This window comes from Loxodonta africana, chromosome 8, assembly GCF_030014295.1.
Source record: "Loxodonta africana isolate mLoxAfr1 chromosome 8, mLoxAfr1.hap2, whole genome shotgun sequence".
Classification (NCBI taxonomy): Eukaryota; Metazoa; Chordata; class Mammalia; order Proboscidea; family Elephantidae; genus Loxodonta; species Loxodonta africana.
Genome location: NC_087349.1, coordinates 131,435,531 through 131,454,197, shown reverse-complemented (window position 1 = coordinate 131,454,197; position 18,667 = coordinate 131,435,531). Strand labels below are relative to the sequence as shown.

The 18,667-nt window shown below is 39.8% G+C and overlaps 1 protein-coding gene across 2 annotated transcripts in view; it reads right to left on the bottom strand.

The window, feature by feature from the left end:
• ZNF25 (zinc finger protein 25) overlaps positions 1-17,319 on the bottom strand; it is a 65,936-nt gene extending 48,617 nt beyond the window's left edge. Inside the window, exons 1-2 of one of the 2 annotated variants that reach the window (XM_064290324.1) lie at positions 16,082-17,319; positions 14,589-14,656 (exon numbers count right to left, since the gene is read on the bottom strand). In XM_064290324.1, coding sequence (XP_064146394.1) covers positions 14,589-14,603 — 15 coding nt within the window. In that variant the 5' untranslated portion in view covers positions 14,604-14,656; positions 16,082-17,319. The remainder of the gene's footprint in view (positions 1-14,588; positions 14,657-16,081) is intronic. The other variant, XM_010598283.3, reaches the window with a different exon arrangement.
• Positions 17,320-18,667: the final 1,348 nt, after the last annotated feature.

Genomic DNA, 18,667 nt, shown 5'->3' with positions numbered 1-18,667 from the left:
GATTGAGCAATAAAAAAAGAACTACTGATACATGCAATAATATGAATGAATCTCAAATACATTATGCTAAATCAAAGAAGGCAGTCGCAAATAACTACATAGTATGTGGTTCACTGTACATGACATTCCGGAAACTGAATAGAGTTGAAGAATGATTGCCAGAGATTAGTGGTAGGGTTTACTACAAAGGGAGACACAAGGGAATTTTTTTTTTAATAATTTTTATTGAGCTTTAAGTGAACGTTTACAAATCAAGTCAGTCTGTCACATATAAGCTTATATACACCTTACTCCATACTCCCACTTACTCTCCCCCTAATGAGTCAGCCCGCTCACTCCTTCCAGTCTCTCCTTTCCTGACGGTTTTGCCAGTTTCTAACCCTCTCTACCCTCCTATCTCCCCTCCAGACGAGAGATGCCAACACAGTCTCAAGTGTCCACCTGATACAAGTAGCTCACTCTTCATCAGCATCTCTCTCCAACCCATTGTCCAGTCCCTTCCACATCTGATGAGTTGTCTTCGGGAATGGTTCCTGTCCTGGGCCAACAGAAGGTTTGGGGACCATGACCACTAGGATTCCTCTAGTCTCAGTCAGACCATTAAGTCTGGTCTTTTTATGAGAACTTGGGGTCTGCGTCCCACTATTTTCCTGCTCCCTCAGGGGTTCTCTGTTGTGCTCCCTGCACAAGGGAATTTTGAGGTGATAGAATTGTTCTGTATCTTGACTATGGTGATGCCTTTATGCATTTATCAAAAGTCATAGAAATGTACACCCAATAAATTTTTCTGTGTATAAGTTAAAAAATAAAAAAAATATACAGAATAAAGCCAACGAAAACACACATTTAAAAATACCTAAACAAAAGCACCAAAGTACAACATAGGCAGCAAGATGTGAAGGATCAAGGCTCTGGAAAAAAAAAGGAAATTCACTGGAATGAATCCTACACCACTGCTTGGAACTGTCAGGGCATTTGCAAATCTCGCAGCCAGGGCAAAGAGGCGGAGCAGGAAGATGCTCAGAGCTAGATGCTATAGAGCAGGGATAAAAAACTAGTTCTAAGTAGAATGTAGAGAATCACAGAAGAAGGTGATATTACCCTCTACCCTAACAATGAGAACAGGTCTCTAAGCTGGAAAATCATAGGTTTTCTGACATCCATCAGCGAATCCAAGCATAAGCAAAGGAACAAAATTCAGAAGGGATGAACAGTTCAGAGGTGGGGGGGAAAAAGAAAACACGACTACTTTCTTTCCCGGGGGCAAGATGCCAAAAAACCAACCCGTTGCCATTGAGCTGATTCCAATTCAAGAAAACCAGCCTTAAACAAGGAAAAACAGGAATCAGCTCAACTTTTAACAACAACAAAAAAATTCACCTAATCAACTGTATTTCTATATATTATCAACAAATAATTAGAAAATAAAAAATCAATGGCAAAATACCTATTTAAAGTACAAAAAAGACTAATTTCAATGTAAAAGAAACACCAATGGATTTCAATGTAACAATGATTCACCGTTATGGTTTCTGTTTCCATATTCTTTTCCCATATTCCAACAGTTAAAAAAACTACTGCTTGTCAAGTTTTGCTGTAGGGTCAAAGAATATCCACTCAAATCTTTAAAAGGCTATTAAATTCCCTCCCTTTAAAAAAACGTGTGAAGAGTAAGAAAGAGGCATCTTTTACATTTTTGCAAATCTTAATGCCTAGCTTGATTAAAAACAAAAAAACCCCGTTGCCGACGACTCGATTCCAACTCATAGAGACCCCGTAGGGCAGAGAAGAGCTGCCCCATAGGGTTTTCTTTTTTTTTTTTCTATTGTAATTTTTATTGTGCTTTAAGTGAAAGTTTACAAATCAAGTCAGTCTCTCACACAAAAACCCATATACACCTTGCTACACACTCCCAATTACTCTCCCGCTAATGAGACAGCCCGCTCTCTCCCTCCACTCTCTCTTTTCGTGTCCATTGCCCCATAGGGTTTTCGTGGAGCGCCTGGTGGATTTGAACTTCCAACCTTTTGGTTAGCAGCCAAATTCTTGACCACTACGTCACCAGGGCTTGAAAATAGCTGAATTCTTATATCTGCTTCTGTAATAAATCTGTTGCAAACTATTATGGTTGAAATATATAAATAGAATCTTTAACAAGCTCTTAATATTTGCTTGTGTAATAAGAATCTGTCATGGATTAAATTGTGCCCCTGAGAAATATCTGTCAACCTGGCTAGGCTATGAGTCCCAATATTGTGTGGTTGTCCACCATTTTGTCATGTGATGTGATTTTTCTATGTGTTGTATATCCCATCACTATGATATTGACAAGATGGGATTAGCAGCAGTTATGTTGATGAGATAGGGCTCAATCTACAAGGTTGTGAGCCAATCTCTTTTGAGATACAAAGAGGGAAGTTAGCAGAGACAGGGGGACCTCATACCACCAAAAAATAAGAGCCAGAAGAACAGCGTGACCTTTGGACCTAGGGTCCCTGCACTGAGAAACTCCTCGACCAGGGAAGATTGGTAACAAGGACCTTCCCACAGAGCAGTCAGAGAGAAAGCCTCCCGCTGGAGCTGATGCCTTGAATTTGAACTTCCAGCCTACTAGAATATGAGAGAATAAACATCTGTTTGTTGAAGCAATCCACTTGTGGTATTTCTGTTATAGTAGCACTAAATAACTAAGACAGAATCCCTAAGAGCCCCAATCACAAAGCAAGTCAACACTGACCTGTCTTTTGGTATCACCTGGTGACTCAGTGGGGGTTTTATAGCCTAGGGGTTCCCAAACAGAAGCCTAGCATCTACAGGACAGTCCCCCACCCTCCATCAAATGTCTCAAAGTGGTCAGTTTTTTCTAAGTTGGGAAGCAGTATCTGGAACCAAATAGGAAGCCCCATAACACCATAAAAGAATTGGATGTGCTGGAATACAAACCACCATGCTTTTTTCTCACAGGACCTTTACTGAGTATGTGGTGACAACCCTCTGAAGGCTGGGAGCAGAGCACCAGAGTAGGAAAAGATGTATCAAGGTGTGGAAAGCTCTACAGAGCAAGAACTTCCCAGCTACCCAAAAGAAAGCTAACAGCTAGGCTACAAAGTAGATCGATTGAGTCTTGCTGGTGCTCAGATCCCAAGCCCTGCTGAATGGATAGCCCTAACCTTGCCTTCAAATCACTTGAAGCCAATGGTAAACTAAATCTAATTAAATCCCAGGGCCAACCCAACTACATATTAGACTGACTCAGTACTCTGCTCTAGTGAACACACAAAGAAAGGGATGTGTCCTTCTTCTGGAGGTTTTCTTTTCTTCAATCTCTACTGTTCTTTTACACACAATATGCAGCACATAATAAAAAAAAATCATGAGGAATGCAAAGAATAAAAAACTTTAATTCATACTAAAGAGAGAAGCCTACTGAAGTAGACCCATGGACAACCTACATGTTGGAATTAGCAAACAAGGACTTTAAAAGTAGCTATGATAAAAATGTTAAATGATCTAGTGAAAAAAAAAAAGGCAATATGGATGAACAGATGGGAAATCTTACAGAGAAATAAATTTTTAAAAAGAAGCAGCAGGAAAACTTTTATAATTGAAAGATACAATTATCATTACCAGAAATGGATTTTATGGACAGAGAAGAGAGTCACGAACTTGAAAAGTACAATGGAAATTGTCCAAAGTAAAGGACAAAAAATGTACTAAATATTCTGACACACTTGGGGCAATTATCTATGCAGTCTAACATACATACAATTGGAATCTTATAAAGAAAAAAAGAAAGAATAGGGCAAAAGAAATATTTGAAAAGAGAGTACCCAAGAATTTTCCAAAATGATAAAAGGCAGTAACCCACAGATTTATCATCCCCTTCATGAGGTATAAACACAAAATAAACCATACCTGCACACACCATTGTCCAACTGTTGAAAGCTAAAGAGAAAGTGAAAACTTCAGGCATAACCAGAGGAAAAAGACACATTATGTTCAGGCAAATAACAATAAGATGAACAATGGATTCTCATCAGAAGCAACAGAAGTCAGAAGACAAAGACATCCTAAAAATGGAGAAACAAAGAAAACTCCTGACCTAGAATATCCAGCACAAATAGCCTTCAAAAATCAAGGGGAAATAAAGAGATTTTCAAAAAGACAAACCTGAGTAATCTGTCACCATCAGTCTGAACTACATGATACTATAAAATAAACTTTTTAGGCTAAAGGGAAAAGATATCAGATAATCCAGACCTGCTGGAAGGAATAAAAAGTACCCAAAGGACATATATGTACATAAGCATAAAAGATTTTTTTATTTACATACATACAAATACACATAAATTTCTATAAAAGATTAATAATTGGTTAAAGCAAAAATAATAAGTATTTAAATTTATATGAAGTGAGACATAAGACAAAAAGACCAAAAAAGCTGGGAAGGGTATAAATGGAATTATATTATTAAAAGTTTATTACCATTGCTTATGAATAAGTATATTATTAAGACTGACTGTGATAAATTAATGACGCATATTATAGTCTTCAGAGTAAACAAGCAAAATTACACACAAAAAAATGGAGCTTAAAATTCAATAAAGGACATGAAATGCAATACTCAAAACACTCAAATCCTCAATTACCCCAGAAGAAGTAAAATGAGTCTCATTAGGATGAAGAGAAATCCACACATAAACACACTGGAGTAAAGGACATCTTAAAAGCAGCAAGCCAGGAGGCGGAGTCAACACGGCACTACAGACAGAAGCAGCATGCTGTCCCTCTACAGCAAAGACCCAAAAAACAAAGTAAAACAGATACAATCATCAATCCTGGAACTCTAACCATCAAATGAATGGATGAAAAACTCATCCAAGCACCAAATGGAATAAGAAACTGATAGAGAACAGAGAATGAGGAGAGTTACGGAGTGGAGATCCTTACCAGCAAACGCAGTACACCATCTTAGACCCCCCAGCCACCAAGAACTGCAGACAGAAGTACAGGAAGGCAACTTCACGGAGCTCCCAGCAGGAGACAAAGCACCTGGTAACCTGGGATACACACTTTCCCACCCCCACCCTTCTTCCTTCTGCACGGCCTCCGCCGCTTTCTGGTGGACCATGGTCACTCAGCTGGAGAGACGCCAGCTCCTTGCCACTTGGATTCACCCTGCCCCCACTGGCTGGTTCCTTCAGCGCCTTTTTTTTTTTTTTTTTGCTGTTATTGTTTTTTGGCTTCTTTTTGTTTCTTCTCTCTCTAACCTTCTTCCTTTCCTTTCTTCCACCTAGGTGGTGCTGTGTGCCACCTCTGCTCCTTGATGGGCTGTACTATGCCACTTGGCTGGAGAGCTCCTTCTCCAGTCTTTGCCACCATGCTGGTGGGCTCCCTGAGGGCATTTTTTTCTGTTTCTTAACTTTCTCTACTCTCCTTCCTTTCCTTTCTCCAGATGCCACCTCTGCCACTTTCTGACCAGCTGTGCCACACCACTTGGCTAGGGAGCCACAGGCACACATCTTCATCAGTCTGTGCCACCATGCTGGTGGGCTCCACTGGGACTTTTTTTTTCTTTCTCAGTTTCTTGTGTCTCTCTACCTTCCTTCCTTTCCTTTGTCCTAACCACCTGGATGCATGTGCTATCCTTGCTGATTTTTGATAGGCTGTGTCACACCATTCAGCTGTGGAGCAGCTGGCACACAGCTTTCCCAGTCCACACTGTAACATCAGTGGGCTCCCTCAGGGCATTTTTCTTTTCTTTTTCTCTTCTCTTTTTTTTGTGTACCATCCTTCCTTTCCTTACTCCCAACTACCAGGCTGCATGTGCTGTCTACACTGCTTTTTGACAAGCTGTGACACACCACTCGGCTGGGGAGCCGCTGACACACATCTTCCTTAGTCCACAATGCCACTCTGGTGGGCTCCCTGAGGAGTTTCTTGTCTCTCTCTACCTTCCTTCCTTCCTTTCCTTTCTCTTAACCACCTGGCTGTGTGTGCCATCTCGGCTGCTTTTTGACCAGCTGTGACACGTTCCTCAGCTGGGAAGCTGCAGCCACACGGCTTTGCCAGTCCGTGCTGACACGCCAGTGGGCTCCCTTGGGGAATTTTTTATTTTTTTCTTTCAGTTTCTTGTCTCTCTCTACATTTCTTCCTTCCCTTTCTCTCGACCACCTGGCCGTGTGTACCTTCTTTCTTTCTTTTGGTTTCTTCTCTCTCTCTCCCATCCTTCCTTTCCTTTATCCCGCTCACCTAGCTGAGTGTTCTGTCTCTGCCTGTGCTTGACAGGCTGTGCAACAGTGCTCAGCTAGAAAGCCACCAGCACACAGCTTCCCTGGGTCCATGCCACTTCACCAGTGGGCTCCCTCAGCACCATTTTTTGTTTGTTTCCTTTTCTTTTGGGCTGCTGTTTCTCTCTATTCTTTCCCACAACCACTTAGCTCCACATTATCATATCTTCCCCATCCCTCCTGCATAACTGCACCAAGTGCTGAGTGTCCCACCCCTGAGTGGCACAGGCATGGACCACCGGATTCCGCCCTACACTGTCCCTCAGCCCCACCCTGTTGGCACCGTTACATGCCACAAAAGACCCATCCCTGACCCTTCACCTCCACTGGACCTTCCCTGCTGCACCAAAGCTGAGTGACCAGCCTGCCCGCCTGGAAAAGGTGGTGAGAAGTACCGTGCCCACAGATGAGCAAACAACAAAGAACACCCTGCCTGCCTTCCCAGAAATAACCAAACAAAACAAAAAAGCTGGACAAAACAAGTAAATCTACAATCCGTAAACAAAGAAAGTAATTCCTGAATATCCCAAAGACAGCAGACAATATCAAAATATAAAAAAAAACAAAACAGGACAGGATGGCTCTGGAAAGCATTCAAAATAAAACAACAGATGATCTTCCAATAGAAGAAAAGGCACTGGAACTACCAGATAGGGAATTCAAAACTCTAATATTCAGGGCTCTCCAAGAGATGAAGGGAAATGCAAACAAAATAATGAACTAGAACCATGGAAATACAGACAAAATCATGAAAAAGACAGATAAAACAATGGATGAATTCAAGAAAAAATGTCAAAATAAACAACGAAATCATACAAAAACAGCAATTCGAAATCCAAAAGATGAACAACAAGACTTCAAAAATAGACAGTGCCATAGAAGGTTTTAGGAGCAAATTAGAAACAATGGAAGACAGTATCAGCAAAACTGAAGACAAATCATTGGAGACCACTTTGTTTGAGGAAAAATCAGAGAAAAGAGCAAAGAAAAATGAAGATACCCTAAGAATGATGTGGGATACAATCAGAAGGAAAAATTTGCATGTGATCAGAGTTCCAGAATGGGGGGAGAAAATGGAAAACACAGAGAGGATCACTGAACATTTGCTGACAGAAAACTTCCCTATATCATGTAAGATGAGAAGCTAACCATCCAAGAAGCTCAACGAACCCTGTGTGGGATAGACCCTGAAAGAAAATTACCAAGGCACATCATAATCACACTCCCTAAAACCTAAGACAAAGAAAGAATCCTGAGAGCAGCTCAAAAAAACCCAAAAAGTCACATACTACATACTGGGCAGAAACCATGCAGGCAAGAAGGCAATGGGATGACATATATAAAACCTTGAAAGAAAAAAACTGCCAACCAAGAATAGTTTACCCTGCAAAACTCTCATTCAAATATGATGGCGAAATCAGGACATTTCCAAATAAACAGAAATTATGGAAATATGTAGAAACTAAACCAAACTTGCAAGAATTATTAAAGGGAGCCATTCAGTTAGAGAACCAACAACATCAGACAACAGTCTGAATCTAAGATGCAAGACTGCATTAGCCAGATACAAACCTAGGTAAAGAACTCTCAAGTATAAAACAAAACTAAAAAAATTTACAATAGAGAACCAGAGAGGTCAATCTGTAAATGACAACATTAGAACAATAAAAGAGGGAATAAACAGTTTAGTTACAGAACTCTCAAATGAAGAGGAAGTCAAGGCGATATCAAATAATAAAAGACTGGTTCAAACTTAGGAAGATTGGGGTAAACATCAAGGTAACCACAAAGAAAGTTAACAAAACTACTGATCAAAACATAGAAAAAAAAAAACATAAAGCCTCGGTAAACAAAAAATCTACAAAAATGAGAGAAACAAACAACAAAAAAATTCCACAAATGAAAGGTATTCAGCGCAGGAGAGTAAGAGGAACAAGGACAACATCAGTACCACAAAAAAATCACTACAAAAGGACAGCAATAAACTCACACCTATCAATAATCACACTGGATGTAAATGACTTAAATGCACCTATAAGGAGACAGAAAGTGACAGAATGGATTAAAAAAACAGCCCACCAATATGCTGTCTACAACAGACACACCTTAGAAACAAAGACATAAATATATTAAAAATCAAAGGATGGAAAAAAATATATTAAACAGCAACCAAAAAAGAGCAAGAGTGGCAATACTAATTTCAGATAAAGTAGGCTTTAAAACAAAATCCACCATAAAAGACAAAGAAGGACATTATATAATGATTAAAGGGACAAACCACCATGAAGACATAACCCTAATAAATATTTACACACCAAATGACAGGGTTTCAAAATACATAAAACAAACTCTAACAGCACTGAAAAGAGAAATTGACAGTTCCGTAATACTAGCAGGAGTCTTCGACACACCACTCTCAGTAAAGAACAGAATCTCTAGAAAGAAACTCAACAAAGATACAGAAGATCTAAAGGCAGTAATCAACCAACTTGACCTCATAGACATATCAAGAACACTCCACCCAACAGCAGGAAAGTACACATTCTTTTCCAATGCACATGGAACATTTTCCAGACTAGATCACATCTTAGACCATAAAACAACCCTCAACAAAATCCAAAATACTAAGCTAATGCAAAGTATCTTCTCTGATCTCAACGTCATAAAAGTAGAAACTAACAAGAGCAACGGAAAGAAACCAGATACATGGAAAATTAATAACACCCTGCTTAATTAAAAACCATTGGGTAACAGAAGAAACCAAAGATGGAATAAAGAAATTCCTAGCATCAAACAAGAAAGAAAACACGTCATACCAAAACCTTTGGGTCGCAGCAAAGGCAGTGTTCAGAGGTCAATTTATAGCAAGAGATGCACGCATCAAAAAAGGAACAAAATGAAAACGTTAGCTACACAACTCAAACAAATAGAAAGACAACAGCAAAAGAAACCCAGAGCCACGAGAAGAAAGGAAATAACAAAGATCAGAGCAGAAATAAATGAAATACAGAATAGAAAAACAATAGAAAGAATCTACAAAACCAGAAGTTGGTTCTTTGAAAGGATCAACAAAATCAACAAGCCACTGGCCAAACAGACAAAAACAGGAGAGGACGTAAACAATCCAAATAAGAAATAAAATGGGGGACACTACAACAGACGCAACTGCAATAATCGAGTACTATGAAAAGCTATACTCCAACAAAATTTAAAACCTAGAGTAAATAGGCAATTTTCTAGAAACACACTACCTACCCAAGTTAACACAAACTGAAGTTGAAAATTTGAACAGGCACATAACAAAAGAAAAGACTGCAGAGATAACAACAACAAAAAAAGTCCTGGCCCAGATGGCTTCACTGGAGAATTCTACCAAACATTCAGGGAAGAGCTTACACCAGTACTACTCAAACTATTTCAGAACACAGGAAAGGAAAGGATACTTCAAAATTCATTCTATGAAGCCAGCATAACCCTAAGACCCAAACCAAGCAATGACACCATAAAAAAGAAAATTACAGCATCTCTCATGACTATAGATGCAAAAATTCAGCATCATATCAAAAAAATAATACACAACTAAGTGGGATTCATACCAGGTATGCAAGGATGGTTTCAACATTAGAAAATCAACGTAATGCACCCCATAAATAAAAAAATCACATGATCATTTCATTTGATGCAGAAAAGGCATTCAATAAAGTCTAACACCCATTCCTGATAAAAAACTCTCAATAAAATAGGTATATAAGGGAAATTCCTCAACATAATAAAGAGCTTCCATAGAAAACCAACAGCCAACATCATTCTTAATGGAGACAGGCTGAAAACATTCCCCTTGAGAACAGGAACAAGACAAGGTTGCCCTTTATCATCACTCCTATTAAACATTGTGCTGTCAGTCCTAGCGAGAGCAATAAGGCAAGAAAAAGAAACAAAGGGTATCCAAATTGGTAAGGAAGAAATAAAACTGTCCCTATTTGCAGGTCATATGATACTATATACAGAAAATCCAAAAGACTCCACGAGAAAACTACCGCAACTAATAGAAAGATTCAATAGAGTATCAGTTTACAAGATAAACATACAAAAGCAGTTGGATTCCTATACACCTATTTACCAGTAAAGAAAACTATGTAAATGAAATCAGGGTAACACTGCCATTTATTATAAAACTTAAAAAAATAAAATACTTAGGAATAAATCTAACCTTAACATAAAAAAGTGCATCTATACAAAACCAACAGCTAACATCATTCTTAAACTATGGTACATACACACAATGGAACACACTACGCAATGAGATAAAGAACAAGGATGAATTTTCAAAACACCTCACAACATGGATTAATCTGGAGGGCACTATACTGCATGAAATAAGTCAATCACAAAAGCACAAATATTGTATGAGACCAATATTATAAAAATTCATGAAAAGGTTTACACACAAAAGGAAACAATCTTTGATAGTTAAGAGGGAGGGGAGGGAAAGCATAGGGAGGAAAAAACACTACATAGACAGTAGACAAGTGGTAACTTTGGTGAAGGGTTAGACAGTACACAATACTGGGAAGTCAGCACAACTTGACCAAGGCAAGGTCATGGAAGCTCCATAGACACACCCAAAATCCCTGAGGGACTGAATTACTGGGCTAAGGGCTGGGGATCACGGTCTCAGGGAATACCTAGCTCAAATGGCATAACATAGTATATAAAGGAAATGTTTTACATCCTACTTTGGTGAGTAGCATCTGGGGTCTTAAAGGCTTTTGAGCAGCCATTTAAGATACTCCAATGGTCTCACCCTGTCTGAAGCAAGAGAAAATGAAGAAAACCAAAGACACAAGGGAAAGATTAGTCCAAAGGACTATGGACCAAAAGTACCACAGCCTTCACCAGACTGAGTCCAGGACAACTTAGATGGTCCCCTGCTACCACCACTGTCTACTCTGATAGAGGCCACAATAGAGGGTCCCTGACAGAGCTGGAGAAAAATGCAGAAGAAAATTCTAACTCATACACACAAGAAAGATGGGACTTACTGGTCTGACAGAGACTGGAGAAACTCCAAGAGTATGGCACCCAGAGTCCCTTTTTACACTACTGAAGTCACTCCTGAGGCTCTCCCTTCAGCCAAAGATTAGTCAGACCCATTAAAACAAAAGGAGGCTTAATGGGCACATCAGCCCAGGGACAAGGACGAAAAGGTAGGAGGGGACAGAAAAGCTGGTAATGGGGAACCCAAGGTCAAGAAGGGGAGAGTGTTGACATGTCATGGGGTTGGCAACCAATGTCACAGAACGATTTGTGTATTGTTTCATGAGAAACTAATTTGCTCTGTAAACCTTCATCTAAAATACAATGAAAAAAAGCATCTAGTCAAAAAAAGAAAAATTCAGATGAATTTTCAACAGCATCAGTAGTACAGGACAGTAAAATTCATTTTGGTGTTTTAAAAGTACTGCCAACCAAGAATTCTATGTAGGGAAAAACTTCTTCGTGAACATGTCAGATAAACAAAACTGACAGTCTGCCACCAGCAAAGCCTCACTAACACAAAAAAGTAAGCAAAAAGAACCTATAGAGGATGTTCTCAAAGAAAGAAATGTTTGCCAAGAGAAGTTGTGATATGCAGGAAGGAATAAAAATACAAACAAAGAAATCTTCTTAATTTGGCCGAAATGGCTATGAACAAACAAAAACATTCAGTATCTCCATAAAGTAAACTTTTCCAGGAGTTAATAGTGACAACTGGCTTCAAAATTATCTCAAAAAACAAAAAGACTCACCTCACTAGTTGTTTCTGGTGTCCCAAACTGATGAGTCACCAATTACTCAAAGAGCAAAAGGTAAGAAAAACATGTGCCATCTCCAGAATGAATTTTCAGTTAGAAGAATTTCACATACAAGCTATAAATATATTCAAAATTAAAGCAGAACTATAAAACAGCTTAACTTTTTTGAGCTCCCTCCTAATTTCTTCCTTCTTCCAGAGTGTTTTTCTGTCAACCAAATGCCCAAAGGCTGTGATTTTGAATAACAGATGATGTCCACTATGCTATGGTAATACTAATGTTTCAGAAGGTGATTGTAAAGATTATGTGAGACAGACTACATTAAGTGATTACCAGAGGGCTGGTCATTTAATTAGTGGCCAAATATGTTGTTTTGTTTAAAAAAATTAAAATTAAAAAAGCAAGGAAATGGTTACTATGAAATTCAGGACTCGCTGTCTCTGGGTAAAGGTGGAGATGTCATTAAGGAAAGGCATGAATAGGCTCCAAAAGCACTAGTAATTTTCACAGATGGGGATACACTTGTGTTTACTTAGTCAATATTCCCTAAATTCTAATACATATTACATATATATATTCCTTTGATTATATGAAGTATGATTTTTAAATAAACAATTACATTAAATCAAAATTCAAAGTTTTTCTACAGCCTACAAAAAAAAAAAACAAAAACATATTCTAGCTCCTTTACTTCTTTAGGGTCGCTATGAGTCGGAATCAACTTGACAGCAACTTTTTTTTTCCACCTCTTTAATTTTAGCTCTTACCATTCTCCCCCTATGTCACACCTCTCTAACTTCAGTGTCCTGAGTACTATTTCTGGAGCATGCCTCAGGATGTTTATATGTGCTGTTCCAGCTGGCTAGAATGCTCCTCCCCCAGATTTCCACTTGGCCCTTTCACTTAATTCAGGTCTTCCCGCAAATACAGGTAGTCCTTGACTTACAACAGGTTCCGTTCCAGTGTTCCAATGACTCCGTAGTAAGTCAGTTCCGACATAAGTTGAATACGTCTTCTTTTGTTGTTAGTTTTCATTATTTCGTTAGCTTTTATTATCAGTATCTTTATAAACCCTATCCTTATTTGTCTTTGGGACTGGAAACATTACATATAAACTTACAGATATGATGACATCAGCAAATTATAGTACACAGTACATATTACTAACAGTAAGAGGGACAGTTGCCTTAACTTGTCGTAAGTCAGGGACTACCTGTATTATGTTGCAGGGTTACATTCCATGACCAACTTATTCCCTGTTCCCTACTATTCTGAGTCACTCTGTCCTCGTAAACTACTTGAGTTTGCCTCTGAGCATATAAAAAAATATAACACAAATGCTGACACACTTTACTATATAATAAAAAATAATTAGCTAATACTATCGCTAATCTCAGCAGAAAAGTCTCTAACTATTAGGAAATTGTCAAATTCACAATGGAGTATTCAAGATTTCTAAAACTCTAATATTCATTTGAGAGCTCAGATTTTTAACACTGGCAACAAATACTGACAGTTGTTTTCACTCAAGTGACGGATCACTTCATTTCTGAGAAAACGTTGGAAACCCGATGGGGCAGTTCTACTCTGTCCTATAGGGTCATTATGAGCCAGGATCAACTGGACAGCAGTGGGTTTGGTTTTTTTGTTTAAATAGCCATAGTTTGTTTGCCAGTTATTCTTTCACATACAAATGGGATCCATGAAAAAATGGCGAGGTCAGCTCACAAATCAATCGCACAAGTGCTTTTCCTCAAGACAACCATCAACACACTTGAGAATATAGAAGAAGTGCTTTAAGTGAACTTCTCATTTCATCACCCTGAATATTAAAAAGACATGTAATAAAAGAAAATTTAATAAAATTAGTAATTTTACTGCTTCATTAGACATCCTTAAGTGAAAACTGACAATTCTTTTCACGTGAATACACTGTGGAAGAATACAATAGGTACAGGTTAGTGTTACTATCCTGATTCAGCCAAACAGGCAGCAATCTATTCACCATTGCTTTTGTACCATCAGTGCAAATGTTAACAGTGTAAAAGGCAACTGCCATCTTGCTGTTGCTGTACGCTATGGAGTCGGTTTCGACTCATAGCCATCCCATGTGAGAGAACAGAACTGCCTCATAGGGCTTTCTCGGTTGACATCTTTACAGGAGCATACTGCCAGGTCTCTCTCCCACGAAGCTGCTGGTTGGGTCTGAACCACCATTCTTTCAGTTAGCAGCTGAGCGTTTAACCGTTGTGTTTGTGCCACAAGGGCAACAGTTAGTATTACAAAAATCATTTTGATCTTACAGGCCTTGAAAGGGCTTCAGGACCCAAGGATCTGCAGACCATACTGTGAGAACTACTTTGTTATTCTTGCAATGTCTTCCCTGACAGTGATTTTTAACTATTTCCACTTTTCTAGCTTAATATGTAGACTCTCTTTCATAAAACTCATTAAACACACAAACATACAATGAAACAAAATATAAGTTAAATAAATGACTCACCTGAAATTTGTTCATTTTTCTGCTGCTCTTGGAAAAGGCTAGAAACTACGAAGACAGAGCAGGGGAAGCTGGAAGAAAGAAATCATAAAAGATCTTATCTTGTACCTCCAGGAGTCACCTGTGAGAAATTTCCATACATTTCAGTAAAAGATTTCCTCTGCGAAAATGTCCCTTTGACCCACCAAAAGGAACAAGAAGGGCCATGATGGAGTACCCACTTGTCCACTGGTGACTCTGATATAATCTTAATGAACCTAGGACATTTTTATTGAATGACAAAACCTTTCTTTCCTACTGGTTGTTTTGAAAATTATGTGTCCATTTACTGAGTAACACACAAAAAACTGAGAACTTAAACATTCAATAATAACAGATTAGTTAAGCAAGGTGTTTAATATATTCAAAGGATGGAATCCTATGCTGGCATTACAAACGATGTTGAAGAGAATATTTATTGATATCGAAAGGTGTTTAAGTTATACCCTAACAATTTTTTCTATTAATATTATAAACCCCACAAGGTTACAAAGTCCTTTGGAAGCTCTCAAAATCACTTCAAAGAACACTGTTTTGACTTAAATATGATACAGTGGACCTGAAGACTTCAGCTCTACCCTGGGCTCTACTACTAATAAACCTAGTTACTGTCTTAGCTTCTATTTTATTATCTTTAAAACAAGGCAGAAGTAGATAATCTTGAACAACCCTTCATGTACCATTTTGATTCTATAATAATCCACCTAGAGCCACAGATCCAAGGCAGTACCCCTGGAACTCACTGTTCTCTTGAATCTTGAGATAGGCTTAATGTAAAATTTAGTTAGGCCTTAATGAACTCTGACATGACCATTTAGTCTGCTGACATTGGTGCAAGCCTAATTTTTACTAAAATGACAACTGGGCACCATAATCCCAAATCAGACACTTCGAATATGTATCAAAGTCAACTAGATGCCATAATCCTGAGGTTCTTTTCGTATGCAGCAGAAACCACTTCTAGCTGGCCTAGCACTTATCCAATGCCTAGTGAATAAAGCCCAGATATCACCAGCCAGAGGCATTATATCACTTTCATAATATGAAGCATTAGATGAACTGCAGTTTTTAAATTTTAAAAGTGTGTTCCATATCCCCTCTCTTATCTCCGGCCTGGATAGGATTCCCAGTTTCTCCAGTAAAATTTAAAATTGAGGCCTCAACTTTAGGTTTCAATGTACCTGTTCTCTTTAAGAGTCCTCTGAGAAAAGAGACATGCTGGAGGATGAGAGCATACTTAACCTTTTGACCCCAGGATTCTGAGGATTCTCCAAGAGTATCTGGAAACAGAATGGCTACATGGTAGGATTAGGTCCACTACATTTTTTACTCCTCAGTTATGTTCTAGTGGTGTTCAGGGACAATTACAGTGCTAAATACAACCTAAGGCTGTCGATTTTGTGTGGATAAGAGCATGAACTATAAACTAATGAGAATTTAAAACCCAGCTCATTTACCTACTCCACCGTTGCTGTCATCGTTGTTGTGCGCCCTCAAGTCAATTCAGACTCAGTGATACTATGCCGCAAGTAGTGCTGCCCCATAGTGTTTCCTAGGCTGTAATCTTTATGGAAGCAGATGTCTGGGTCTTTCTCCACCCACCCCACCCCCCAGGAGCTGATGGGTTCAAGCAGCCAACCTGTCAGTTTGCAGCCTAGCCCTTGAGCACTTAAGCATTGCGCCAGGGCTCCTACCAAGTAGAACACTGGGTAAGTCAATTTTATTTTTCTCTGAACCTTTAGTTCTCTTATTTATTAAAATGAACATGGTAATAGCGAGAAGGGTGGTTTTATGATTAAATGATTCAAAAATGAAAACAGCATGCCTCGTAATAATAAAAGCTCGCCTTTATTCAGTCCTTGTGCTTTATAAACTATCCTACTTAACACAGAAAACGACGTTAGAAGTTATACTATATAACGACAGTGGCTGGAAAGATGGGCTCAAAACACAGCAACGACTGTGAGGGCGGCGCAGAACCCGGCAGTGCTTCCTTCTGCTGTACACAGGGCCGCTGTCAGTCGGAAGCGACCCCACGGCACCTAACAACAGGTTAATAACAGCCTCACTTCACAGACGCGTATCTGAGTCGCCTCGAGATTATCCTGCCCAGTGCCTGGCAGACGCTGGATATAAGCCCAGGTCTCTCGGGTTTTAAAAAGCCCCATCTCAACCAGCCAGCACTGCAGACCCCTGCCTTACGTGGCGGATCGCGGATTCGCGTCACAGAGGTCGTTTTCCTTAGCTGCTCCGTGCCCGCTTTTCTCCCCGTGGCCTCTGGCCTCCCTCGGGCCGCCTCTCACGCTAGCGGCAAAACACCGCTGCTCGAAAGGCTCGGGAACGCAGATAGGCGGCCTCCTCGCCCCGACCCGCCTTGGCCCCGAACCCCCAGCCTACCGGTCTCCAGCTCCCCTCTACCCCGAAGAACGTCAGGGAGCCCAGGAGGAGGCGGGGATTCCAGGGTCTCTGACTCCGCCCAGTTGCGAAGGCCCGTCTCCCCTATCCCCAGACCTCAGCACAACCTTTGACACACCTGCAGGGCCTGGCCACACCTGCTGGGGCCCGGCCTAGGGCTCCGCCTCGGCTCCCAGCCCGCGCAGAGTCCCGGCCCCGCCCTCTGCCACACCGCGGAAAACAGGAGCTTCCAGCGTCCTACCCCCTGGGGCGAGAGACAAGAAATGGCGACTACTTAAAGGAGGTGGGACCGCACATGCGCAGAATGCTCCACCGCCCACTGCGGAAAAACGTTTTCCACAAGGCTCGGCCGTGACTCCAAATTGGATGGCGTCATGGAGTTCAGGGGCGCGAGGGGAGGTTGGGCTCCTCTAGGTGTTTAAGCGATTGCTGCTGGGGTTTCCTGGGAGCCTGGTCGTTTCTTTACCTACAGTGATATTTGAATAGAACCGGCGCTGCCCACAACCCAGGGCCTTGAAGACAGCCATCATGAGCTGGTGAGATGAATAATAAAAAAAAAAAGTGATGGAAAATTTAACTAATATATTTGGAACGAAGTCCAGTAGTGCACTCAAAAGAATAATACCCTTGTAACAGCTCACTTCATCTTAGGAATGCTAGCTTTCAGAATTGTGTAAATGATACACGAAACATAGTAAAATGGAAAATACGTATAAGTTGAAACAAGAAGATGAGTGCCGAACACTTCTCAAAAAAAAAAAAAAAACAATGCTTGATGTTGGATGTACACTTTGAAATTTTTACACACATTTTATGGTATAAAATGTGACTCTCATTTCACAAAGGAATATATACTGATTCTCTTTCCTGGTTAGTAATTTTATGACATCGATTGACTGATCTCACCAGTACAAATGAGTTTCTATTCAAAATAGTTACAAAACTTTTTCATAATCAAATCAAATTTTAAATCTAAAGAATCCATATAGAGAATATATATATGTTGTACTTTGGTATATACATGCACCAGATTATTTCTGGATGGGAAGAGTTAGGGAAATAATTAAAAATTCTCTTGCCAAACTGGAAAACCCTCTCCAGAAATATAGAAAAGGATGAAACAGTTTTATAATCCAAGAACCATTACATCAGAGTGTGATGCACAATCACAGGAATCACAGGAAATCCATTAAGGAGTTTGCAAAGACAGAAATAGCCCCTTTTATATAACCAGGTGGGCAGTTGGAATCCACCAGCTGCTCCTTGGAAACCCCATGGGGCAGTTCTACTGTGTCCTATAGGATGGCTGTGAGTTGAAATAGACTCCACGGCAACAGGTTGGGTTTGTTTTTAGATATAGCCAGTTAGCTAGGATCCATCACAAACATGGTCTCAAGATAAAAGATAACTCCTTCTCAAGAAGACTAAACAGCACTATTTGCTACATATCTAACCCCATTGTCATCAAGTTGATTCTGACTCATCGCAATCCTACATAGTTCATCCTAAATTCCCTTGGTAATTAGGGTGGCCACCTGTGTTAGAAATTGCCTTTAACCAAATGAAAAAGTTTGTCGTACTTTGGTGGCTTGCATGTCCCTGTGATGCTGGAAACTAGGCCACTGGTA